This window comes from Gallinula chloropus (assembly GCF_964237585.1).
Source record: "Gallinula chloropus genome assembly, chromosome: 27".
NCBI lineage: Eukaryota > Metazoa > Chordata > Aves > Gruiformes > Rallidae > Gallinula > Gallinula chloropus.
The window spans coordinates 5,844,496-5,871,223 of NC_140112.1; the positions used below are offsets into that span (position 1 = coordinate 5,844,496).

The following is a 26,728-nucleotide window of genomic DNA, read 5'->3' on the forward strand; positions in this document are numbered from 1 at the left end:
GAGCCGGAGGGGCGGCGGCTGCAGGTGGGGCCGGGGGGGTCTCTGCGTGCGGACCCTGCGGGGGGCCGGGGGTCCCTCTGCGGGGCCGGGGCTGCTGGGTCACCCTGCGTGGGGTCCCTGTGTGGGACTAGGGGCAGCGGGGCTCCCTGCTCGGGGCTGAGGGGTCGCCGCGTGAGGACCCCGGAGGGGGGGCTGGGGGTCGCTGCGTGGAGCCGGTGGGCGCTGGGTGAACCTTTGCGAGGTCCCTGCTTGGGGCTGGGGGTCCCGTCGTATGGATGGGACACTGTGTGGGGCCCTTGTGTGGGGCCAGGGGTGCGCGAGGACCGTAGGGGGGTCTGGGGGTCCCCGCGTGGGGCCGGGGGGGGGCTCGGAAGCATCGTGCGTGGGGCTGGGACCCTCTGCGGGGTGTCTGTGCGGGGCGGGGGAAACACCGGAGGCGCGGCTGGGGCTGGCAGAGGTTACCGTGGGGTAGCGTAGGGTTGGAGGCATCCGTGGGGGCTGCGTGGGGGCATTGGGGAGGGGGATAGCCCCCCCCGGGTACTCTGTGGCGTGGGGCGGGGGTCCCCACCGCAGTACGAGGCGTACAGGGGGAGCTACCACAGCACCCGCGCTCCGGGCTCGCGGGGATGCGCTGGGATGCTGGGGACGAGGTGGCACTGGCGGTTTGGGGGGGTCCTGCCGGGCGGGGGGGGGGGGGTCTGTGTCCCATCATTTGCGCTCAGCTGTAACATTCCCCCTAAAACCACCTCCCGCCAGCCCCCTGTGTGTGGACAGGGTTTCCTTGGCCGGAGCGATGTAGCCGGACGGCATCTTTCCAGCCCCGGCACCGATGCTGCAGCCGCCTGTCCGTCTGTCTGTCTGTCTGTCTGTCTGTCCTCGCTGCGCCGTGGTGCTGAGCAGGCGGGACCGAGCCGCCGCTGCTGCTGGGGATGAGGGGGAATAAAACACCTTAAAAAATGAAAGCGAGCCCACCCCCACGCGCCGGGAGCAGATGTTTTGGGGTTCTACAGGTAGTTTTTAAATGGTTTCTCTCTGTAATGAGTATTAAACTGTTGGGTGGATGTGGGGCACCGAATCCAGCCTGGAAACTGAGACTCTGAGCTGTAACAACAAGAAGTTGAAGGCAGAAATCGCTCCTTCCTTTAAAATGGGCAGAAATCACGACCCTCCTGCCCCCTTCCCTGAACCCAACGGGATGTAGGAGGGAGAAAATCATTAAATCCGTCCAGCAGAGTCTGTATCTGGTTTTAAAGGGCTGTTTTTTGGGGGGTGTGGTGGGTTTGGGTCAGGCAGCGATGCTGCAGCCTGGCTGTGTTTGGGCTTTATTACCAGCCTGGTACCCTGGGATGGGACAGACACATGGGGGGGGCACACCCGAGCACCACCAACGCAGAGGGGAGGATGGCTGCCGCTGCCAAGGGGTTGACTGGGAGTGTGGAGCTGGGCAGCAGCAATTTTCCAGTGGTGCTGGGAGTTCTGTAGCCCTTGGCAGGGTGCTGGTCCCGTGGTGTGATGAGGGGGAAGGTGTGGGGTTGATGGAGCTGGGTGATCACAGGAGCCAGAGGTGATGGGGTGCTGATGGAGGGAGGGATGGCCAGGAGCTTCTCAGGGGGGTTTGGGGTGATGAAACAGGCAGGGCTTGTGCTGGAGAGGACGCTGGGGAGCTGGTGAAGTTCCTGCTCAAGCTCCTTGAGAAGGACGATAGTACCTGGCACCTCCTGCAGATTTGGGCTTGGAGGATGGAGCAGGACCGGTGCCGGAGCAGTTTTGGGAGGGAAGGAAGGCTGACATGATGTGTGCTGCTCCCAATGCCTGTCCTGCCTGGAGCAGAGGTGTCTGCTGGGCTGACAGCTTAGGCAACTTTAAAACAAAAATCAAATAATCCTACCTTCCTGAGGCTGTATTTGCCCAGCACACGCTTGAATTAAGTTGAGGTTCTTCCCCAGCGCTTCTAGAGCATCTCCCTGCTGGGATGAGTGAGAAAATAAGGACAATTTACTAGTAAAAACCCCTGCATCCTTTGGGAACATCACTGCTGTGTAAATTAGGCGTGTTTTAATTACCAGCTTGAAGGAGGAGAAAGTTTGTTGTAACGCTGGAGATGCTGAGCACCAAGTCCCACCTCTGGCTCCTGGCTGGGGAGGGAAAGCATTCTGTAAAATACTTGGAGAATAAATTGTTCTTGGTTATTTATACTTTCATATTAGTGAATGTTGTATTGAATATTCGCTCTGGGTTATATATATATTTATATAGAAGTTGTCACAGCCCCTTGGAGGAGCTGTGGAGCTCGTACCGGTCCCACGCGTGTCACAGGGGCAGAATAAAGGATGTAGCAAGGTTGGGTTTTGGTTTTTTTAAGTTTTATTTTAACCCTGGATGTTTGTGGGCATAAAGAAATGACCATGGGTGCTCCAGCATCTGAGTTGTTGGTGTAACTTGTCAGGGAGCTGATGAGGTATTTTCCCCATCACCAGGGATTGTGATTGACAGAAGGAGCTCTGATTCTGCAAGTACTGGAAAAGTGGGGAGATAGTGATGGGGTAACTGTTGGCTGTGAAGAGGTGGGATGGTGGAGGGTGGCAGTTAAAGCATCTTCTGCCTGGCATGTCCTGTCTTTGTAAACAGGAGTATTTTAGCCTCATTAGAAGTGTTCCCATTTCAAGTGTGTTCTGATCTGTTAAATTTAATCACCTGATTCCATTAACAGGCTCTTGGGGAGGCGGTGCCTCCAGAGCTCAGCATCCCTGTGATGTGACCCCCGTCCCCGCGAGGAGCCCAGGTGGGATGGGGGTTCCCTCCCCATCCTGGAGCAGTGAACACGTTTCCACTCCTCTGGGCTGGCAGGGCTGAGGGTCCCCAAAACCGTGGCATCCTCATCAGCCTCCTGCTGTTCCCCTCCACCGCCCCAGGGCTGAGCCCCCTGTGCCGCTCAGCATCCCCCAGCGGTGGCAGCATCAGTCCTGATCCCCTTCCCGTGGCTTTTCCTCCCCAAAACCACCCGTCTTTGGCTCAGGAACACGATGTTATTTCACAACGTGCTGGGAGTTGCCATTTGCCCGATATAATTTCAGATTTATAGACCCTTGGTGCTAAAGGTGGCTTCAAAACAAAGGTCTTGGGCGCTGGGTTCTCCCTGGGTGCGCTGCCTGCCCGAGGCAGCGCTGGGTGCTGAGTTGGGGGGAACCCCCAGCAATTTGGCACCGGGGCTCTCAAGACACCGTTGAGTCTTTATGTCTATTAAGTATAGTAATAATAATATATATAATAAGTATTTGGGCTATATTTAATACACACAAGGGCTTGATACCTCCCTATCTTATTAAAAAACCCTAATATTATAATATTTACTATTATTAATAATTAACACTATTATAATAAATAATAATTTATTACAATACTTAATATTGATACTTATTACTATTAATAATAATTTATAATACTTAAGATATGGAGATATCAAGTCCTTGTGTGTATTAAATATAGTAATATATATGTGTGATATAGAAGTATTAAGCCCTTGTGTTTATTAAGTATAATATGTGAGTATACTAATATACAAATATATATTAAGTATAATAATATGTATAATATATAATAAGTGCAATATAGAGGTATCAAGCCCTTGTGTGTATTAAGTATAGTAGTAATATATATCTAAGTGCAATGTAGAAGTATTAAGCCCTTGTGTTTATTAAGTATCAGTGATTTAATCCAGTATTTCCCCTGCCGGGGGGGGGTTGCTGTGATTTGGGGGTCACCTGGCTGCAAGTTTGTTGGAGAAACCCCTGAGTCTGTGGCCAGCAACGAGATGCTTTTAGAAACGGAAAGAAATAGTAAAAATGAGTAAGTCCAAGTTAAGTCAGCTTTATTCCGGAGAAAAGGCTGAATTAGAACAGCATTGGCAAACAAGGCGTTTCTTGTTGGTTCCTATTTTGTATTTATTTTGGTTTCCCCCCCTACACACCCCAAGCTGTCTCTTGAAATTGAATTGGCTCGGTGTTGGCATCGCTGCCGGCGGGAAGATGCTCTGAGCCACCCCCAGAGGGGTCCAGCTTTCCTGGGGTGAGCTGCACGGGGAGGAGAACTTCCCATTTAATAGCCAGAGGTGGATTATTTAACTTTCCAGTGTCCCACAAAGCCTGGCTGGGTCTGTTCTCCCTGCTTGTTTTGACCAGGAGAGAAGACGCGATGAAAGGAGTCGGCTCCTTTTCGATGGTGAAAAACCCAGTTAGAGGGTGCCAGGGAGTGGGTAGTGGGATGTCAAGTACTTTCTCACTTTTTAAAGATGGTTTATGTAACCTGCTTGGCTATATTATGATATATATTTATTTTTCCCCCCCCATTTTGGTTACATAATCCTGATTTCTGAAAGCATTAGGAAATTGCATTCCCTGCTGTGACGCGTCTGTGTGTAGCGGCCTCGGGGCTGGTTAGGATGCTGTGCTCAAGCTCGCTGCTCACTGTCTCCCAAGAAGCAGGAGTGAAACAGCTATTTATACACTTGCTATTTCACTTCTTAATATATATATATTGTTTTAACCCTCATCTGATGGTGTTGGCCCCACCCAGAGCAGGCTGGTTGTGGGCTGGTGTCTCTCCCTGCTGACAGAGAGCAGAGGCTCCGCTGCTGGCTCCAGCATTCCTGGCTTTTTCCTAGTATTTTCAGGATGTGCCAGTTGTGGGAGAGGCTTGTCGTGATTTTTGTGGTCGGAGAAGCTGAAATCCTTTCTGGGGATGGCTTTGGGGGGCAGGTGAGATACGAGCCACAGAGCATCGGTGTGTAAAACCTGTCCAGGGCACCCCCTCCCTTTGGAAGAGCAACAACCCATAAATACGTATGGCTTTTGCTTTCCCCTTTGTCTCGTGGAATAAAGGAGGGTGGAAAGAAAACCTGTTGGTTTTTTGTTTTCCATGTCACTGTATCTATGGGTACCCACACCAGAGGGGATGGGCCACAGGCTGTGGGTGGGATGCTCGAGTCCACAGGAACTTTATCCCTGTGATTTCATATTTAGAAGCAACCTGGAAAAAAACCCCACTGAGCAAGCATTTCCTCCCTGGTGCCTTGCTAGATAACCAGCAAAGGAGCCAGGTTATGTTTAGTGGGTTTATGTTATAAACTGAGGGAGGCAGGGGGAGAAAGAGGAGGGGGGGGAAAAAAACCCCAACCTGAAGCTTTCCAAAAGTCTTTTCCATGTTGCTGGTGTGGGTGCGTTCGCCTTGCTCTCAGGGGATGCAGACAGGCTGAACCCATCCTGCTTTCTGTTGAAATATTTGTTCTGGCAGGGAGCAGTGAGCCATCCTGCTCACTTGTTCCTCTCGCTGCAGCTGAAACTTGAGGGCAGCCTCTTACTCAATGTATTGAAAAAAACCCCAAATCCCAAACGTTAAAAGAAAAGAAAAAACCCCCAAATCAGTTGTTGTGACTGGGATCTTAACTCAAACCTCTTCAGAAGCTTAAAAATAATATCTAGGCAAAGCAATTAAGCAAGTGTGACGGGAACACCTGCTGTTGTGTGCACGTTAGCTCTGTGTGGTGGTTTCTTCCTCTCTCTCTCCCTTCATTACTCTCTTAATTGCTTAAAAAGCTCCTTTTGCTGCTGTCTCACCTGATGTCCTTTGGTCTTTGGAAGGTGGGTCAGGGTAGAGGCAACTGCATCCTTCTCCGGGCTGTACCGTGCTGGGGGGATGCTCAAGGGGAATGCAGGGGGGATGCAGGGAGAATGCTCGAGAGGGATGCAGGGAGAATGTTCAGGGGGATGCTCAGGAGGATGGTCGAGGGGGATGCAGGGGAGATGCTCAGGGGGATGCTCGGAAGGGGATGCAGGGAGGATGCTCAGATGGTACCGGCATCTCCGTGGGCAGAAGGAGTTAACCCTGGAGCAGCAACTGGCTGCAGATAAAGGAGCTCAGGGCGTTCTCTTTGGTCCCCCATGAGTCACGGTTCGCCCTGGCCATGATGAAGGTTCATCAGGGTGCTGGGCAATTAAAGCAGCTCTGTTTGTGCTTTGTTTTTTTGTTTGAATAAAAGTTGCCATGACTGGCCTGCTGGGATGTTAGCAGCTTGCACAACGTGCACGCTAGGAAGTAAATCAATCCATGTGAGGCTTGTTTGGCTAGTGAGGAGTTACATTTGTGATTTCCCCATTTATTTTAAAGGAGGGGTTGGGGAATATGCAAGTAGCTGGGACTTAAAAAAGAAAAAAAAATAGTGAATTTTTAATTCAAGTGATGATGTGTGTGAGAACTCGTCGTCTGGGTGCACCCCTGTGTGTTGGGATGGAGCTGAGGGCTGCGTGGAGCTGCCTCATCAGCCTTAAGGAGGTCTCCTGGTCTTAGAAAGCCCAATTTTAATTTATCACTGACTCAAACACCGTCTCCCTGGGTCTCTGCCCTGCAGGCTGGCAGTGCTGGCATCCCAAAACACCGGCGTCCCAGGGAAATCCCTGCTCCAGTCTTCCCCTCTCCTGCTGCCTGGGGGCTGGCTCGCTCTGTAAGTGGGTTTTGTATTAGTAAAAGTAGTTTGTGAGCTCAAGGGGGAGGCGAGTCGGTGGTGGGACGGTGGAGGGAGCCTGGCTGCTGCGCTCATGGGGGTTTTATTCGCTGTCTGTCAGTGATGGGGATGGAGGTGCAGCCCTGTGCTGCTGCCTGCCTTGAGGGGCTGGGGTTTGGGGTGATGCTGGCTGGGGTTTGGGGCTCTCCCATCTCCCTGCTGCGTGTTTTGGACTCGCTGGTTCCTAGTTGGACCTTTATGTTCTTAATAAAAACCCCAACGCAGCCCCAGAGCTCTGTCCTGTGTTGTGAAAGTGCTTTGAGCTAAGTGGGTCTGAATAAAACCAACCCCAGAGCAGGGTCTGTTCTTCCTTTCCCATCCTGGTAGTTTTCATCCTGACTTTCAGGAAAGGTCAATATAAAGAATCAGACAGAATACAGCCTCCCCCCTCCCTGCATCCCCCCCTGCTCCCAGTTTTTGGGGGGTTGGTTTGTTTATTAAGGAAGAAAAGCTGATGTTGAGGTGCTAAATGGGGGTCAGAGCACCTTTCAGTGGCTGCAGGGAGCAGAGGAGCTGCCCCAAGGGAGGTTTTGTCCAGGGTCCCACCAGCCCTTTCTGGCTGTGGTGGAGCCTGGTCTGTGGCTTAAACCCACCATCTCAGTTCCCTGAGCCCTCCATAAATCCTGTTACAGGATAAAGCACACTCGTGGGGGTTTTTTTCTTATATTTTAAATTTTCTTTTCTTTTTGCCCAGCTATCTGTGGGAAGTCCCCACTGTGTCTCTGGGTGGCCCCTTCCCCACACTCCCCCTGGACCATCAAACCTTCTCCAGCGATCGCATGGTTGCAAGGTAAGCCCCTTCAAAACCTTCCCTGGCTTCTCTCTTTCCTTCCCCCCCCCCCCCTCTCTCCCTCCCTCTTTCCCTCCCTCCCTCCTTTCTCCTCCCAAGAGCCTCCGGGAGGGATCGGGCGACGTGAAGTTTCCATTTGGAGCTGGCGAATTCCTGGTATGCCGATTTCTAGGAAACACGGCTTGGGATGTGTGCTTGGTGAAACCCTAGCATGTGTGATACCTGTCTGTCCTCAGCCTGGGCTGGGACATCTGCATCCCATTCTCCACTCTGAATTTTCCCCGGGCTGGAAGATTAAAAACATCCATCCAGAGAAGGGCTTGTAAAACAAAAAATACCCCAAACCCCCAAAACACCCCCAAGAAAAGGGCTTATTTTTATATTGTGGATTTCTGTGCCCTGGGTGCTGATGTTGTGTCATCCAGAAGTGGTGTTTTCATGGTGAAGCTTGTTTGAAAGGCACAAGGGGAAGGGGAAAAGGGTTTTCCAGATGCTCCTGTTGGGTTCCCTGGTTCCCTTTGGGTGCGCCCGCAGGGAGCCTGAAAAACACGTGGGGCTCTGAGGATAAGGAAGGTGAGGACGATGCTCAGCTTGGAAAGGATTAAAAACAAACCCAGAAAAAGCCTCTTGTCCTACCTGCTTTGAGAATATATATTAAAAATAAAAGGAGAACGCATTTTTCTGAAGGAACAGCTGAATTTCTGTCTGCTGCTTGGGGAGTGCTGAAAACAGGGTCGGAGCTGTAGTGCTGCCCATCTGTGTCGGGGGTTCCTCTGCCAGGGCAGCTGCTTGTGGGTTATAATCCCCATGGGCATCGATGGCAGCTTTGTGTGGGTGTGGAGATGTCGGGGTCGGTCTCTAGGATGAGAGGGAACAGCTTAAAATTGCCCCGGGGGAGGTTTAAGTTGGAGATCAGGGGAATTCCTGTACTGAAAGGGTTGTCAGGCGCTGGCACAGGCTGTCCAGGGAGGTGGTGGAGTCACCATCCTCGGAGGGGTGGAAAAGGCGTGTGGATGACATGCTGAAGGGCATGATCTAGAGATGGGCCAGGCAGGCTTAGGCTGGGGTTGGACTGGGTGATCTTAAGGGTCTCCTCCAGCCCAGGCAATTCCGTGGCTCAGTGACCCATCCCAGCGACACCCTCTCCATCTGGGGAGGGCAGAGTGGTGCTCAGGACTCCTGGCAGCATGCAGGACAGCGTCTGGGGAGACAGTGGGGCTTTCAAGGAGGAAAGGGAGGCAGTTCTTGTTGCTTTTGGGTGATCTGAGGGGTTTATGTTCCTTTGCTTGGTGCTGTGGGTCGGGATGTGCCGGTCCAAGCGTGGCCGCATCACGTGTGCGTAGGAATCTCCTGACCCTGCCGGCCTCTCTGCTTGCTCAGCTAGAAGCTCTTCATGTTAATTAACCTGAAATAGTTGCACTTTGAAAGGGAGATTGTGTCCAGATGTCAAAACCTCTGGATTTTAAAGCTTCTTTGTTGTTACAGCTCTTAAATTACTATTCAGATGGCTACACCGAATTGTCAGGTCGTCAGGTAGAGCTGGGACTGAGGAAGAGCAGAGAAGTGCACACCCCACAGCCCGTTCTGGGGCTCTGAGCAGTGCCTCTGCCCTGCTGCAGGTCTGGGCAGGGCAGAGGAGGTGGCAGCTCTGGGGCTGCAAGGCGCCCACCTGCACCCAGCCACCAGCACCCGGTCGGTGGCTGGAGGAACAGGTCAGAGCCTGGTGTTGGGTCCAGAGCTGGAGGGGCTCTGGGTTTCTTTAATCACCTTCCCATCGCCTGTATTCTCCAGGCACGGGAATCCCTTCCCTCCTGGTGGCCTTTCAGCGATGCCCTTGTGCCTTGCCGGGTCGTGGCACCTTTTGGTGGAGCAGGACCCCCACACAGGAGGGGGTTTAACCCTTCCCCATCCCCTCTTCCCCTCCCACCGTCTGTATTTACAGCCCAGGGACAGAAAGCAGCGTGGGAGGAGGATGGTTCCACCTGGCTTCTCTTACACATTTACAGTGCTGAGCTTGTGGGGAGCAGTGAGGGGGGAGCAGGGTCTGCTTGGGGCATCAGAAACACCCAGGGAATGAATTAATCCCTTCCCTGTGCCAAGAGCACACGTGGTCCTGCACCAAGAAGGTCCAAGCTCTGACCCCTCCAGCTCCCTGCTATTTACATCTCAGGGGAGCAGCAGAGTATTTTTTTTTCCCTCTACAACTTGTTGTTCCAAATTAATTGGGATTTTGGACCCCAGCCAGCCTCCTCCTGCTCCGATCTGGAGATAAGCAGGAGCAGCATGGTCTTTCTCTCTAACCTAGTTGGAGCTGGGTGGGTTTTTTTTTTTGCTGGACAGAGAAGTCTCAAGCTCTTTCATAACGTGGACCACATCTTAATAGCTTGGTCTTGCGGGCTCCATCCCTCCCACCGCTTCTGACGCAGAGCATCTCCCCTCCCGCCCGCCTTGGCCAGCTTCCCTGGATGACTCCACTAATTGCTTACGTAGAAAAAATAATTAGAAGGATGCGTATGATATATTTTTAGATGTCTCTTGGTGGGATTTAGCAACTGGCGAGCTGGAGCCAGCACCTCCCCAGCCGTCTTCTGCGTCCTAGCAGTGGCTGCTTGATGGACCTCTGGAGGTTCTGCCCCAGGAGGTGGCACTTCTGCTGCAAGCTGATCCCCTTTTTGGGTTCCTCCTGGTTCTTAATAAGTGGGTTATGGATGCTGTGTCCCTGGTGCTGTCCTGGCATGACCCGAGCCAGCGCGTGGTGCCGGCGGCATGCCGAAGCTGTGATGGGCACTGCCACCTCCTCACTCGTCTCCAAGAGGGTGGTTGCCCTGGTGACAGGGCAGCGTGGACTGTGGTGGCTTGGAGACCATCTCAGCACCTGAATCACAGAACAGTTTGGGTTGGAAGGGTCTTTAAATGGCCATTATATGAGTTGGGGAGCTGCTTTGGCAGGGGGTTGGACCCGATGATCTCTCGAGGTCCCTTCCAACCCCTGCAATTCTATGATTCAGCCCCCCTGCTGTGAGTGGGGGCATCTTCAACCAGATCAGGCTTCCCAGAGCCCCATCCAACCTCACCTTGAATGTTTCCAGGGATGGGGTATCTCCCTCCTCTCTGGACATCACACACCAGTGCCTCTCCACCCTCATCCTCCAAAGTTTCTTCAGAAGGAACCGATGGCCTGTTTCCCAGTGTGTGGATACCCACGAGGCACCAGGTCTCACAAACAATTTTGCTTCTTTTCCCTTTTTTTCCTCTTGTTTCCCCATGTTTTCTTTCAGGTGCTCCCACCTGAAACCCCAGCCGAGCCAGGGAGGGGGGGAATGGGAGCAGCTGCATAAACCTCATTAAATGTTACCCCAGCCACCGTGGTGCTTGAGCATCACAGCCAGTAGTTCCCTTCTTTCTATTCACTTCTTCCATCCCAGGGCTCTTTGTGTCTCGGTGGCTTCCTGTGCCGGGGAGGGGTGGCAGGGGGGGGGGAAAGGGAGGGGAGCCAGGCTCCAGCTCTTCCCCTTCCACCCCGGTACGAGGAGCACAATTCTTCCAGCACAACTTATCAGCCCCCAGAGCTGAAAACATCCTTTCTCTGCTCTTTCCAACCCCCCCCCAAACCCCCTCCCCGCCGCCCCCCGAAATGAATGATTCTTCCTACTGGTTCCCAGCAGCTTCCACACCGAAAGCCTTGTGGGAAAGTTTCGCAACCAGAGGGACTTTTAAGAATAGCTCTGGTTTATGTCTCTTCAAAAACCCCATCGCTTTCTAATTCCCCATCACATGTTTCCTTGATTACGTGTCGCGCAGCGGCGCGGCTACCGAAATAGCCCGACACCCTGGAGGGAAGCATCAGGAAAGATGGTTGGGGATGGTGTTTTGAAACCTTAGGCAATTCTTTTTTTTCCCCCAGGCAGCATAGGGAGGGGCAAAAAAAAAAATACAAATCCAGATTTGACAAAAAAATGTGGCTTTTCTGGCAGTTTGCTTGCCTGGGGATGTCAGGAGTGTGGAGCTGTAGTGGTTTGCCCCCAAATTTCCACCCCCCTTTCACAGTTTCTTAGGGCTTTGTTGTGAATTTTCTATCCATCCACCCAAATAACTGGGATTCTTTTGGCGTTGGGTTCACGCTGGATTTTTGCAGAGGGTGCTTGGTGTGTGTCTGGCTCTTTCCATGCAGGGTGATGCTTTGCTTGGCCCAGACTTGGAGCCTGGTCTCCCTTTAACTCTGACAATTAGGTAATTAATTGTGGAAAATGTCCTTGGACTGTATAAAATAACTCAGGAAGCAAATGCCAGCCCAGTGTGGGTATTTCTAGCACCCCTATCCAAGGGGTGCCCACCTTGGTGTGAGCTGGAAGGGATGGGTGAAGCTTGATGGGTGTCAGCCCTCTGCTTCTTGCCCGTGATGCTTCCACCTCTCCTGGCATCACTGCTGCCCTCGCTGCCTGCGGATGGAGGGCTGTCAGGGGCTGATCCTGTGTTGGAATGGGTGCTTGGCTGAGCATCACCGCAGAAGGTCCCTGTGGTTTGGGTGCAGCACCCTGAGACGAGTGTTTTGCTTGGTGTTGGGGGCAGGTCAGCTGGCCTGTGTGTTACCTGCCCGGGCTGGTTTGGGCACAGCTTGCTGGGGGAGGCTCCCAGAGCAACACTGGGGTGCAGCGTTGACCCAGGCAAGCTGAAGATGAAGGCTGGAGACGTCCACTGAGCATCGCTGTGGCTGGGCCAAGCACTGGGGCTGCCCCTCACCCCCAGGCAGTGAGGACTGCTGGTGTCACACTTGGGGGTTTCCTGTGCCCTGTGGTTCACCAGAGCCTGGGTGGCCTCTGGGAAGGGATTTTCCGCTCTGCAGGCTTGCGATGTGCTGGAAGCTTCCTGCCCTGGCTCACAGCAGAGCCGCTGCTTTTCTTTAACCCTTTCCTCTTACACCACCTCCCCTGGCCATGACAGGGTGTGTGCCGTGTCTCCCCAGGTCCAGGGCTTATGCAAGGACACCATGACCACTGATGAGGCCACCAAGAGCGAAGGGGAGGTGCAGGCAGCGGCGCTTGCCGAGCGCGGGGAGGACATCACGCCGGCTCAAGACCGAGGAGTCCTGAAGGTGAAGGGGGCTGCTGGGAGGGGTTTCCCTTTCTCCCCACGTTTTGGGGTGCATGATCGGGTTGGGGGGCTTCTATCCCCAGCCCCTCAGGGTCACATAGTACTTCCAGGGCTGTAGGAATGAGGTAATTCTTATTTGAAGAGCACAGGAGACGAGCATCGCTCGGAATCCAGAAGGCTGGAGCGGTGTTTCAGACAGAGGGATTCAGGCTGCTGACTGAATTTCACCACTATTGTGTTCCTAATCAGATTATTAGCTGTAAATCCACAAAGCATTCTTGTGTGTGACTCAGGGACGTTAGAAAGAGCGTTGCTGAGGTCATGGAGTCTGCCCCACAACTCCTTTTTCATGCTCCAGGCTGTTTCTGGATAGTTCTGCTTCCCTGGCGCTGGGGTTGAACAGGACCTTTCCTCTAAGAATAGCATCCTCCCCTGTTCCATCCTCAGCTCCAGAACTGCCTGTTCCAGGCTGGAGCATTCAAAAATAATAACAAAAAAAAGAAAAGAAGTGTTGACAAGAAGCGAGTAGTGAAGTGACACACCCCTGCCAGTCAAGTGAAACCCCTCCCCAAACCACGCAGGGACAGACAGACAGACAGACAGACAGTAACTGCCTTCGCTCCGGGTTTCCTGCTGCGGCGCCACGGGCAGGTCTCTGCCCCCAGCCCTGGGCTGTGCTGGTGCTGAGGCTCCGTGTTGGGGGCTGTTTTTAGGGGGTGATGGGAGGACAGGTTGAATGACTCCCCCTGCCCATCGAGCCCTCCTTTGGTTTAGAGCAGCACCAGGGTGCATATGCATATGTATATATGTATATTTATATATATATGCATGTATATATATTTAATATACCCATGTATATATTTATCCATATGCATGTATATATTTGTGTGCATCTATACAGTTTATATATTGTACATATTTTATAGATGCACACACATATGTTTATGCATATATTCTATATGCATGCATATATAGAATATATACGTATGCACATGCATATATTTACATGCATGGATGTATTTTTATATACATGTATATGGTTACACGTATATGGTTATATATATGCATATATTTAAATGTATGTACATATTTCCTATGTGAATATATGCATTTTATATATGCATGTATATGGTTTTATATGTGCACATATAGGGTTTTATATATGCAAACATATGTTTGTATTCATGTATACGTTTTATATATGCATATATATGGTTTTCTATAGATGCACGTGTATCTATTTTTGTGCATGCATATATTTTATATACATGTATATGGTTTTCTATATGCACACATCTATTTATATGCCTGTATATATGTTTTTATATATAAGCATGCACACCTGTATTTTTAATATATTCATGGGGGTGTGTGCATATATAAAAACATTTATATATGTGTATATAGAGAAGAGGAGAAGGCTGTGGGGGGACCTCATTGCAGCCTTCCAGTCCCTGAAGGGAGCAGAGGAACAAGCAGGAATGGGCTTGTTAAAGGGCAGAGACTGGCAGGACAAGGGGATGGAGTGAAGCTGGAGGAGGGAAGGGTTAAATTAGATATTAGGGGGAAGTTCTTTGCAGAGAGAGGGGTGAGGGGCTGGAAGGGGCTGCCCAGAGAGGGGGTGGGTGTCCCATCCCTGGGGGTGTTCAGGGCCAGGTTGGATGGGGCACTGGGCAGCCTTGTGTATCTCCAGGGCTGGAGGTTGGTGTCCCTGCCTGTGGCAGGGGGTTGGAGCTCTGGGACCCTTGGGGTCCCTCCCAGCCCAGCCCAGGCTGGGATTCTGTGATGTATCTCTCCACACAGACCCTGAGCTGTGCATTCGCCTCCCTTCTCACGGGTGGTTTCTCTCCCTCAGATCATTAAGCGCCCCGGGAGGGAGGATGAGTCCCCCATGATCGGGGACAAGGTTTATGTCCACTACAAGGGCAAACTGGCCAACGGTAAGAAATTTGACTCCAGCCGGGATCGGAACGAGCCCTTTGTCTTCAGCCTGGGGAAAGGTGAGCTGTGCTGGGGAGGGTCCAGCCGTGGGGGTGCCTGAGGGTGGGATGCTCCTGGGAGGGTGAGGTGGGCTTGGGGAGGATGGGGGGGTGGTTGCAGGATAGGTGGATGGCCTCAGCCCTCACTGACATCAGTGGGTGGGGTTTTTTTTTTGGGGTGCCATCCTCTCAGCACCCAGACTTTGGGAGGAGGGGGGGGGGGGGGGGGGTTGCTCCTTCCTGACGCCCACCTCTCTCCTAGGCCAGGTCATCAAGGCGTGGGACATCGGGGTGGCAACCATGAAGAGGGGAGAGATCTGCTACTTGCTTTGCAAGCCCGAGTACGCGTACGGCTCCGCTGGCAGCGCCCCCAAAATCCCCTCCAACGCCACCCTCTTTTTCGAGGCAAGTACCGCCGGCGCGTGGACGAGCGCCCTCCCTCCCTCCATCCCTCCCTCCATCCCTCCCTCCATCCCTCCCTCCATCCCTCCCTCCATCCCTCCCTCCATCCCTCCCTCCATCCCTCCCTCCATCCCTCCCTCCATCCCTCCCTCCATCCCTCCCTCCATCCCTCCCTCCATCCCTCCCTCCATCCCTCCCTCCATCCCTCCCTCCATCCCTCCCTTTCCTGCCTTGCCAGCCAGCTCAGAAATATTAAGAAAGGAAAAAAAAAAAACCCCAAAACCCCAACAACAACAACAACAACAAAGAAAAAAAGAATCCAAAGGCCGAGAAACCAGCTCGGATTCCTGAAACGTGTCCCTGCGCTCCAGGAACCGCTGCCAGGGCTTTCTCAGAAATGTGTGTCTGAGCTGGGAGGCCGGGACTGAAGCTGGGGTTGGGGAGAGCCCTGGTGCCAGGGCAGGGATGGGGGGAGCTGGGAAGCGGGCAGATTCCCGGTTTGAAAACACCCGAGGGAAGGAGGAAGCAGCTGGGAGATGCCTCCTGGTGCTAAAAACCGATTAGTGCCGCGGGGCCGAGGTTTTGGCACCGTTATCTCCTTGGGCAGGGATGAGGTGGGGGGGGCAGGGGAAGAGCCCAGGAGGGAGGGTTCTGGCCTAAATTAAGGTTTAGTCCTTCCAAGTCAAGCAGGGACTAAGCTGTGGGTCAGAGCTGGTCCTGCTGGAGAACGAAGGGGGAAAGTCCAGCCTGCGCTGGTCCCGGGCAGCTCTCACAGCATCTCCCAGCTCCGGCCGTCTTGTGCCCTTAAGAGCTTAATAAACTTATTTTTACTGTTACTTTGTGTTACGCTTCAGGTACTGGATGTGTCCCAATTTCTAATAAATCGGGTGTATTATGCTGTGGCTTGGAGCTGGCTTTTATGGGCGACTTCTGCTCCTCAGCTGAATGGAGAATTAGCTGGCGTGGCGCTCCAGCTGGAGGATGAACTGCTGCTTTATGGCTCTTCTGTTGTTTTTCTCCTCTCCTTCCCCCCTCCCTGAGCTCTGAGCACCTTTTCTTCATTATTTTTTTAATATATTTTTTTTCTTTTCCTTTTTTGTTGTTTGTAGGTTGAGCTGCTCGACTTCAAAGGCGAGGATTTGTTTGAGGATGGAGGGATAATCCGGAGGATCAAGAGGAAGGGAGAAGGTTACTCCAACCCAAATGAAGGTGCTACGGTGGAAAGTGAGTGCTGGTCCTTTCTGGGGGGAGGCTGGAGGGATGACCCCACCCTGAGGGAGCTGCTGGCGCTGTACAGGGTGTAGGTAGCTGCGCATCACGGTGGGATGCAGTTACATCCAGGGATGGGGAAGGACTGACTGGGAGAGCAGCAGTTCAGTGCTTGCCCAGGGATGCTCCTTTGGGCTCTCCTTGGCACAGCCAGAGCCTCTGGCCAGGAGCAGTGGCTGGAAAACCTCAAGCCACAGGAGCAGCCAGATGCTGCTGGAGTGGCGGCTCCAGTATAACCCGCGCTGCCTTGGCTGGGCCGTGTCAGCACACACATCCCTGGGAGCCCCAGCGCTGCTCAGCCGGCTGCTGGGGGGAGGATGGAGAGGGCAGACCCCTCCATGGGGTTTCAGGGCTTCTCCTGTCCTCTCCCATCCATCATGCTGTCCGAGCTGCTCGGGATGTGCTGGCTGCTGAAACCCCAGCTCTGCCCTGCCTGGGACACATTGGTAGCTGGGATGTTCTCCCTTGCTGGGATGTCCTCCCTCGACAGCATCCCTCGCTGAGCAGCGATCCAGGCGCTCAGCGGTTTCTTGGCCTCCTCCCATCATCAATCAATGGCTTGTGCTGGGCTTTACTGGGGAACAGAGCCATTGCAGAGGGCTGCTGCTGATGGGGAGGGGGGGCGGAGGAGATTAATGCAGAGGGTTTGCTGAGGTCAGGGTGGTCTCAGCCAAAATGAATCCAGAGGGTTTGCTGAGGTCAGGATGGTCTCTGCCAGTGCTGGAGGATGAGCAGCTCGGGTCCCGTCGGGCTCCCCTGGTCCCATCTCTGGAGCAGATGTTTCACAGGGCTGGATGGAAGAAGCCAGGCTCATTTATGGGTTGGTTTTTTTCCTCCTTCCCGAGAACTACTCAGCCAGAGCCACAGAGCTCTCCCCATACGAGAGGCTTTTACTTTCCTTCCTCCCCTTCCGAGCTCCTGTGCACAAAGATTAACTCCCTTTAGCAAAGGAGAAACCGGATCTGAGCTGTGACAGCTCATAAACCTCGTTGTCTTCAACAGCCAGTTCTTTTAACGAGGGTTTTTTTAAGGATAAATGAGTTTATGACTCGGACTCTGCTGCCTGTCTCTGCTGTGGTGGGAGCATCGTAGCTGGGGACCAGCCACGAGCTGAGCTTCAAGCCGCCTCCGCTACCCCAGAGGTTACACTAAAAGACTAAATAGAATGGAAATCCTCAGCTCCAGCCTTGCTTGCTGTTTTGACTAGGTCCAAGGGCGTTACAGGCAGCGCCGTGCCCGGGGAGAACCCTGGTCCCTCTGTGGTTGTTCCCTTGGCAGCTCAAGGTTTTCTGTGAACGTGCCGATGCTTCAGCGGCTCTGGCGGGGGCTGAGGCAGGAGAATGGGAGGCACCAGCCAGGCATCACCTCCTGGAAGGACGTGAGGAGCCAAACGAGGCTCCTCAGATTCCTCATGCCCTCCCCAAAACCCGGTGATGCTTCACCTCTTCCAAGTGAGCACGTCCCTGGGAACAAACACTGCAAGTGCACAGCAGAGATTAACTCCCCATCCAGCCCTGCTTGTGGGCAGGCAGAGGTGGGCAGCACGGTGCTGGTCCTGCCAGCAGCTCGTCCATCAGGCTGGCTGATCTATCCACAGCTTCATTTGGACATGTAGGGGCAGAGACCCTTAAATACATCCCCATGAGAGAGGGTGAGGAGAAGCAGCACCTCACAGCCTTAGGAGAGTGGTTTGGGTGCAAATAGGCTTTATTTTTGTTTGTTTTGTTTTCCTTTTAAATAAAGACAGTGCTGGTTATGATGGGCACTGGGCTGGGCTGGGCATGGAGCAGCCCTGGGGACAGTGTACCAGCCCACCCCAGAACAAGGCTGTGACCTAAGGGAGCAGCCCCTGATTAACTCAGCTGCGTGTTTGAGAGGTGCATCGCCGCTGGAAGAAACCAGGAGTGAGCATCTCCAGCCTGGAGTTCTGAAAACAGCTTTTTATAGGTTTAAAACATTTTTACAGCACCCAGTTTTTCAGTTCCGGTCCCTAAACCCCCCCAGCCCCCCCAGGCTACGGTGGAAATCTGGCATTCCAGCTTTTGTTATAACCTTTCCCCCCCCTCCTGCTCTTCCCCACCCCTCCTCCTTCTCCGTTTTTAATCTGAGTACAAATTGCTGTCAGCACATCAAGTTCGTGTGCCAGCCGCACTCGGTACACTCTGTTCTCAGCTCTTCAAAAACAAAATCGCTGCAGGCACTGGGAGAACAATAAGTCAGGGCTGCAACCAGAGTGATGTTCCTTCGGCAGCTTTCCCCCCCACACACACCCCACCCCCCCCTTTCCCTGTAATCCAAGAGTGACTGAAGCCAGCTGACCTGCTCCTGGAAACCCGAGTGGAGATTCCCACCCCCCCCCAACACACCCCCCCACCCCCCCATCCCGCCTTTGCCGGTGTATTTTATGTGCAGTGAAAAGAGGAGGAAGCCATCCTGGAAGGGAGGGATTGCAGCATCCTCCTGGGCATCCTGTTCTAAAGTGGGATCTTCCCGTGGCTGCCGCATCCCGCTTGGGGATGGGGGGGACCTGGGACAGCTGCAGTGCTGCTTTTGGGGGTCAGGGGTTGTGGTCATAAGCAGGGGTGGGGGAGGTGGGGTGGTGCTGTTGGGTTACCTGTGGTTTAGGCTGTGTTTTTTCTGTGCTTAAGGAAACAGCCAGCTTGGGTTTGGGTAGGGCCAAAGTGGAGGTCAGTGTGGAGGAGATGGGTTTGTCTTCTCTCCTCACCCTGAGCAGGCTGAGCACACACCAGCCTGAGCCTCGTGCTTGCTACGCACCACTGATGGATGCAGGATGTGTCCTGGGGTGCTGGCAAGAGCATCAGCATCCTCTGCTCTGCCACGCTCGAGTCCCAGTGTGGCCTGGTGGTCTGTCCCCACGGTGGGGAGAGCATCCTCGGGCTGCATGGCAGGAGGGAATGGGGGTCTTCTGCAGTCCCATTTGGTCTGTGTGTCTCACCCCAGGGACTTTCAGTGTGTCACAGGGCAGGGAAGTGTCTGTGGGGTGGAAACAGGCATGTTTCCTGCAGCCCCTGCTGCAGCTCACCCGTACAGAGCCCAGACCCTTGGCTGTGTCCGGCACAGCCTCTGCTTGCCGGGGTGTTTGCACCACCCAGGGCACGATGCTCTGTGCCCTGTAGTAGCTCAGGCCGCACACTGTGGCCTTGTGCAGTGTTAGGGGGGCTCCAAGAGCAGCCCTCTCAACCCTGAGGGTTGTTTTCTTTCCAGGCATCCCTCCTCTCCCCCCCTTCAGCAGCCATTGCACACGCGACGCCTCCTCTGCTCCACAGCGAGCAAAGGTGAAGCTTGTGTCCTTCCAGGCTGTGAAGTCCTGGGCACACCTGTGACACCTACCAGGAATTTTTCCTCTTCAGAACCTTTTTATCTTGTTTATTTTGGCTTTATTTTTAGCTGGTACATAGGAGTTCCTTGTGTGAAATCACTTCTACTTCATACCTGCCCACGTGTGCATGCCTTGTACCCTGCAAACAGAGCTCAGAGAACATAAAACCAGTCCCCAAAGCCCCCAACATCTTCAGGATCAAATATAATAAAGAATAATCTTGCTGTGGAAACCCAGCCAGGAGTACCAGGTGGTGAATGTGCCAGGTACCCGCTGTCCGCTCCGGCTGTGCTTCTTGCCAGCATCTGGGGCTGGAACAGCACGGCCATTGGTTGGAGATTAAGAGGGAAAGGGGAAAAAAAAATCGTAATAATAATAATAAAAAAAGAAAGTTTATCTTGTACTTTGAGTTCTTAGAGGCAGGAGAAAATAGCCTTGTTTTCGAGGTGAAAGGCAAGGCAGTATAGGGCTGTATAGGAGATTTGTAATCGCCGCGATAGGCGCTGCGTGGCAGCGTGCCAGCAGCCCTCTCAGTTCCAGTAAGACTTGACTCGTGCAGTGGAGTACGAGGGGAACATATTAGTCACGATGTTTATCTGTTGTCTGGTCCTTGGTTAGATGAGATATGCCTGTCCTGCTTGTCAGCAGTGCTTCCGAGCCCTCCCCATCCCTCTCTGCTCGCTGGGGGCTCTTTGGGTACCCCCCCCCAGTCCTGTGTGTGCCCCCATCCAGGGCTGGGTTTTGGGAGATGTGATTTTGTGAGATGCTTTATAAGATGCTTTATAAGCTGCTTTATGAGGTGGGTTATAGGATGCTTTATGAGGTGCCTTTTTGGAGCCCTTGCCTTGGTTTGGGTGGCTCCAGGTACAATCCTCCCCTGTCCTCTCTCCCCCCACCCCCCCCACCTTTGCAGTTCACCTCGAGGGCTTCTGCGGCGGCACCAGGTTCGACTGCAAAGACGTGAAGTTTGTGGTGGGCGAAGGGGAGGACCATGACATCCCCATCGGTATCGACAAAGCCCTGGAGAAGATGCAGAGGGGAGAGCACTGCATCCTCTACCTCGGGCCACGGTAAGAGCATCCCCATGGGCATGCCGGCTGGTTTTAAGCATCCGAGGTTGTTTTAATGCATGTGGAAGACAGCGGGACTGAAAGTGGGACTTGAGAGCCTTGGGTTAGCAGGGATGGTGAGAGCGACTGGTGGGCAGGCAGGCAGGGATCATAGAATCCCAGACTGGTCTGGGTTGGGAGGGACCCCAAGGGTCCCAGAGCTCCAACCCCCTGCCACAGGCAGGGACACCAACCTCCAGGCCTGGAGCTACACAAGGCTGCCCAGGGCCCCATCCAACCTGGCCTCAAACACCCCCAGGGATGGGGCACCCACCCCCTCTCTGGATCTTGAGGTGCTTTGAAAAGCCAGGGAAGGGGGGTTTGTCTGGGTCCTGTGGCTGAGAGGATTGAGTCTGCCTGGGAATCACCAGGGCTGGGTCCTTATGCTGGGGAGAAACCTGTATAAACCCACCAATTTAATGCCTCTGGAGAAGATGATTCCTGATAAATATCCATGGTCCATTGCTGGGTGTCTTTGCTCATGGAGAATAACATCACCCTGGCCCCAAACCAGGAGAAAGCTGCAGGCAGGGAGGGGGGCATGGACCAGAATTAACACCCTGGCTCTGTGTCTATGGCCAAAGGTGGGGGAAACGATGTGCTGGGGTGTGTGTGTGTCCCTCCAACAACCCCTTCCTGCCCGGTCAGGTACGGCTTTGGCGAGGCGGGGAAGCCGAAGTACGGCATCCAGGCGAACGCCGAGCTGGTGTACGAGGTGACGCTGAAGAGCTTTGAGAAGGTGAGAGCAGGGACGCGCCGGGCCCTTCCCAGCCTCCAGTGCCCTGGCGTGACTGCCGCCCGGCCCTGCTCCGGGCGGATACGTCACCGAGGATCTCGGTGTTCTTCTCTTGTTCTCCCTTGGTTTGGTTTATTTTTCTGGCTGGGGTCCAAGGCTGGGGCTCTTATTTGTTCCTGGCCTTGTTCTTTTGTACTTTCCCTTTTTCCCCCCCCACCATTCCCCCTCGCTTTTTTTTGTCCCCCAACCTTTCTGCCACCCTTCTTTTTTTTTTAATTCCCTTTTTTCCCTTTTTTTATCTCCTTCCCCCCTTTTTCCTATTTTTTTCTCTTTTTATTCGCCTTTTTTTCTCCTTTTTTCCTTTTCCCCCTTCCCCCCTTTTTCCCTTTACCCCCTTCTTCCCCCCCTTTTTCTTCCCCCCTTTTCCCTCTTTTTTCTCCTTTTTTCCTTTTCCCCCCTTTTTCCTGTTTCCCCCCTTTTTCCCCTTCCCCCCTTCCCCCCTTTTTCCTCCTTTTCCCCCCTTTCCCCTCCCCTCTTCCTCTTTTCTCCCTGCCCCGCTTTCTTGCCCACCCCCCTCTTCCTTCCCCCCCCCCCCTTTTTTATTGGGGTGCCCAGCCCGCTGGCCACAAGGACCTCAGCAGCCCCAACAAACCAGCTGTGCCTGTCAGGAGTTCGGGGACGGGATGCAGGAGGTGCCTGTGGGATGAGGCAGGTGCTGCTGTGCCACATCCCCAGCTGGCTCCCCACCCCGGGATGGGAACCAAGACCCACCACATCCCTTCTGCTAGGGGATGTCTCTCCCCCCACACTCCTCTTTCCTCTTTGGGGTTTATTTTTGGTCAGGGTTTTCCATCCTCGTGGCGTTGTGGACAAACCCCCTTAACTCACTGCCACGTCCCGACCGCGACAGGGGGGGTCTCTGTGCTGTGCCAGGGCTCCAGGTCCACACCCCCACATGTGCTCTGGGTGTCTCTTCGTTCCCAGCCCCTCAAATTAAAAGGAGCTGCTGGGTCAGCCCTGTGTAACAGTGCCCTGACGAGCCCCGCTCGCTAGCGAGCAGCCCCGGGAAGGCGCGTGGTCCTGCTGGGTGCGGTGGGTTGCCGTGCTCCCCTGGGATTCCTCCCAGCGTTTCTTTGCAGGCCAAGGAGTCGTGGGAGATGGACACCAAGGAGAAGCTGGAGCAGGCTGCCATCGTCAAGGAGAAAGGCACGATGTACTTCAAGGTTTGTAAACTTGGGGGTGGCAGAGGTGGAGCTGGAAGGGAATTCGGGGTGACTCAGATGGAGGACTCGGCAGTTGTCAGTGTCAGAGAAGCCATCGCCCCTCCCTGAAAGCACTAGGGAAGGCGACTCCTTCCCTTCCTCTTCCTTTTTCTCACTCCCTGAGTTCCCTCCTCCATCCCCAGCATTTCCCTGCCAGCCTGTGCTCCCTGCAGAGCAGAGCAGCAGGTTGGACCCTTCCCAGGGGTCCAAGAGATTCCGCAGTTCCCCTTCCAGGCTGGGGCATCCCGATGCTCCCCTGTTCTGCACAGAGGAGGAACCTAACCCCTGCTACAGCCTGTCACAGGGGCTGCCCACCAGCAGCTCCAGTTGAGCCCCGCTGTGTTTGTAGATCATTCAGCATCCTCCTTCCCTCCAACGCGCCGCGTTAAACCCATGACCTGTTTGCAGGATGCTTCGGGAGCAGACCGAGCCTTGTGGGCGCAGGTTCCTCTAGCCTCTTCTTCTTTGCTCCATCCCAGGAAGGCAAATACCTGCAGGCGGTTATTCAGTATGGGAAGATCGTGTCCTGGCTGGAGATGGAGTATGGTTTGTCAGAGAAAGAGTCAAAAGCCTCCGACTCCTTCCTCCTGGCTGCCTTCCTCAACCTGGCCATGTGCTACCTGAAGCTGCGGGAGTACACCAAGGCCGTCGAGTGCTGCGACAAGGTGAGAGGTGCAGGGGTTGGAGCATCCTCTCTCCTTGCATGTTTTTCACTGGGAGGTTTTTTTTGGGGGGAAGGTTCGAATTTCTTCTCCTGTAAGAAAGAGTTTTTAAATGGGGAGTGGGGAGGTGGGGTTCCATCTCCACCTTGGTGTCTCTGTGGGTGTTGTGTGCTCCGACACCGTGGGAGCAAAAGTGCTTTTTGGGGTTCAAAGTCCACCCAGCCACGTGCTTACAACAGCTTTACCTCCAAAACCAGACCCATGTGTATGGGCCTGCAGCTGGTGGGTGCTGGTCCTCTTTGGGTCTGCGTTAGGGCTGATGGGGTACGACAGGCAGCCTCTGCCAGAGCTGCAGCAGGTCTCAGAGTCCTTTGAAGGATGGGATGGGGCTTTGGCAGTTCAGGAAAAGGCCAATTCTTTCATAAAAAGCTCAGATTTAAGTGTCTTGCACATGGGAAAGCAAGTTAAGCTGAGCTGCTTTTACCTGAACGTGAAATGGTCTCTGAGATGCACGTGTGGCTTTTGCTGAAGGAATAGCAGTGTCATGGCTAAAGTGGGGACACAAAAGCACGTTCAGGCCATTAAGTCCCTTGGCTCTGAGCTCCCTGTGCTGCTCCAGGCTCAGGTTTGGTAGTTACACCCTGTTTCTTGTGGATTTTGAGCAAGGAGGAAGAACTGAACCTCATTACTGACCTGCCACCTGCTGATGGAGACGAGGCAGCTTTTGTAGAGCAAGATGGAAATGCTCTGGAGACTCAAAGCCACCTTGTCCCAATTTTGATAGATTTAACGAGGCTTTAACCCTAGGTGGATCCTTGGGGGGTCCCCAAGTTTCTAACGGGGGGACCTTTGTGTTTCCAGGCACTAGGGCTGGACCAGGACAACGAGAAGGGTTTGTACCGGCGGGGGGAAGCCAGGTTACTGATGAACGAGTTCGAACTGGCCAAATGTGACTTTCAAAAGGTGCTGGAAGTGAATCCACAGAACAAAGCAGCCAAATCCCAGATCTCTGTCTGCCAGAAGAAAACCAAGGAGCACAACGAGCGGGACCGCAGGATCTACGCCAACATGTTCACAAAGTTCGCTGAGAGGGATGCAAAGGTGGGTGTGGGTCTGAGCACCCCAGGGGCTGTGCTGAAAGGGGGGCATGGCCCCAGCTGGAGTCCTGTGTCCAGAGCTGGGGCCCCCTGGACAAGAAAGATGTAGAACTGCTGGAGGGGGGTCAGAGGAGCCACAAAGATGCTCAGAGGGCTGGAGCAGCTCCCCTACGGAGAGAGGGTGAGGGAGCTGGGCTGGTTCAGCCTGGAGAAGAGAAGGCTGTGGGGGGACCTCACTGCAGCCTTCCAGTCTCTGAAGGGAGCAGAGAAACAGGAGGGGAATGGGCTTGTTCAAAGGGTAGATAATGGCAGGACAAGGGGGGTGGAGTGAAGCTGGAGGAGGGAAAGGTTAGATGAGAGATTAGGGGGGAAGTTCTTTGCAGAGAGAGTGGTGAGGGGCTGGAAGGGGCTGCCCAGAGAGGGGGTGGGTGCCCCATCCCTGGGGGTGTTCAAGGCCAGGTTGGATGGGGCCCTGGGCAACCTTGTGTAGCTCCAGGCCTGGAGGTTGGTGTCCCTGCCTGTGGCAGGGGGATTGGAGCTCTGTGACCCTTGGGGTCCCTTCCAACCCAGACCAGGCTGGGATTCTATGATTCTATGAAAACCAGTTAAATTACAGCTGGGATTGAGGATGGCGGGGTAGATCCTGCTGGCAGTGGGGAGAAGGGGTTTGTTTCTCCACCTCCCTTATGCAGAGGCTGCCATCAGGTGCTCAGTCATCAGTAGGAGCGTTTGCAGCACGAGCTTCCCAGGGCGGGTAACGGGACCGGCATTTCTGCTGCATGTTGCTGCTCCCAGCGAGGGGCTGGCGGTGACCTCCTGGCCAGCAGCAATGTGAAATGTCATCCCTGGTCTCTGGCAAGGCCGAGGGTATTTTGAGACATGATAGTATGGATTTCCTGGACCTGGAAAGGGAATAGCCTGCTGCTCTGCTCAGCTGGGGAGATCGCTGTCTCGTAACAGGCTCCCATCCAAAATTCCTCTGAACAAAACCCTGTGTACTGTAACAAGAGAGGACTCAGCTTTGCAAACCGTCTGCACGGGTCATTTTTAGTATAATCTCTTCTGAACCGGTGCCTGGAGGTTGAGGCTGTGGAAGAAGTGGCTGGTACAGCCCCTGGGGAGCAGCGTGACGGGGTAGCTGGCTCTGGGCAGGGAGCGGAGCCGGCTCAGCTGGCTGCTGGCACTGTGGTGCCTTGGCTGGTGCAGCCAGTTGTGATGGGGAGAGTCGCTGCTGGAGCAGATGTAAGGCTGTGCTGGACCTTGGTGCTTCCCTCCTGCTGCCTTGTGTCCTCATCCTTCTCCCTGTCCCTGTATCCATCCATCCCAGCTCACTCTGTGTCAGTGGTGGGTCACGTTGTTCCCAGGGGAAACCCATCCTGTCCCTAAAAACTCTCTGAGCCGAGGAGGTTTAACCCCCACCAGCCAGTGAGCCAAGAAAACAGGAGCCTCTGATGGTTGATAGGAATGGGAGCCAAGGTGGGGGGGCATGTGGGGTGGAATTTTGCCATCCCCCCACCCCAGCATCGCTATCAGCTACCTACCACCTCCTGTTCCCAACTCTGCGCTTCCTTTGCTGTTTTGCAGGAAGCAGCTAGCAAATCCGGGCTGGAAAAGTCAACAGAGAAAACAGGGAGCGAAAAGGGACCGAAAACTCGAGGGGCTGAAGGGGAAGAGCCCGAAGGACACGTATGATGGAGGAGGAGGGCAAGGGAGAAACCTCCTGCCCTTGGCCCCACGCAGAGGAAGGGTTGCTGCCAGACCTTGAGGACTCGCCAGTGTTTCCTTGTAAAGCTTGTTACAGTTCGTGTGATCGTGGAAAAAAGCACCTCACGAAGAGAAACCGACCCCTGTCCCCCCACCCCGGGTGTGCTCGGGGAGGGGGCAAGAGCGGGAGCGGCGGCACGCCGTGGGACCACCGCACGTGGAACAAACAGCTCCTAAAGAGAGAGAGGAGAGAGAGGGAGAGAGAGAAATTAATAATGATAATAAATAAAAATTGAAACTCTTGGCTCTTGGGAGGTGTCAGCTTGTCCTGGCTCCCTCGGCTTTGTGGCGGCTGCCGGCGCAGCGTCCCGGCTCCTTGGAGATGAGTTGGGATGTGGGAGATGCTCTGTGTGTGCTGCAGTGTCACAGCCATGGATGGGGCCCTGGGCAGCCTTGTGTAGCTCCAGGCCTGGAGGTTGGTGTCCCTGCCTGTGGCAGGGGGTTGGAGCTCTGTGACCCTTGGGGTCCTTCCCAACCCAGCCCAGGCTGGGATTCTGTGATCCAGCTCCAGTGCCACGGTGCCTCCCCTGGCTCCAAGTGTAGAGGGAAGCGCTACTGGTGGGCTGCTGGAGCCTGGGGCTGGCCCATGGGGGCACCCAGCCTCCTGGAGCACCCAATGGGTGCTCGTGGGCTGGGGTGGGGGAGTTGTTTTTCTCTCCCATTGGGTTGTT

The 26,728-nt window shown here is 54.1% G+C and overlaps 1 protein-coding gene across 2 annotated transcripts; it reads left to right on the forward strand.

Moving 5' to 3' along the window:
* On the forward strand, positions 1-26,303 carry FKBP5 (FKBP prolyl isomerase 5). 2 transcript variants are annotated; one of them, XM_084275905.1, is made up of 13 exons: positions 1-24; positions 6,404-6,496; positions 7,251-7,346; positions 12,310-12,438; positions 14,293-14,437; positions 14,679-14,821; positions 15,928-16,042; positions 20,341-20,497; positions 21,185-21,275; positions 22,412-22,495; positions 23,014-23,199; positions 24,058-24,297; positions 25,878-26,303. In XM_084275905.1, exons 4-13 carry the CDS (start codon positions 12,334-12,336, stop codon positions 25,983-25,985), a joined length of 1,374 nt encoding a protein of 457 aa, XP_084132031.1. In that variant the 5' UTR covers positions 1-24; positions 6,404-6,496; positions 7,251-7,346; positions 12,310-12,333; the 3' UTR covers positions 25,986-26,303. The 2 variants fall into 2 exon arrangements, with proteins under 2 accessions (XP_084132031.1, XP_084132030.1); XM_084275904.1 differs by lacking the exons at positions 1-24; positions 25,878-26,303 and having other exon boundaries at positions 6,481-6,496; positions 22,989-23,199; positions 24,058-24,284.
* The last annotated feature ends 425 nt before the right edge of the window (positions 26,304-26,728 follow it).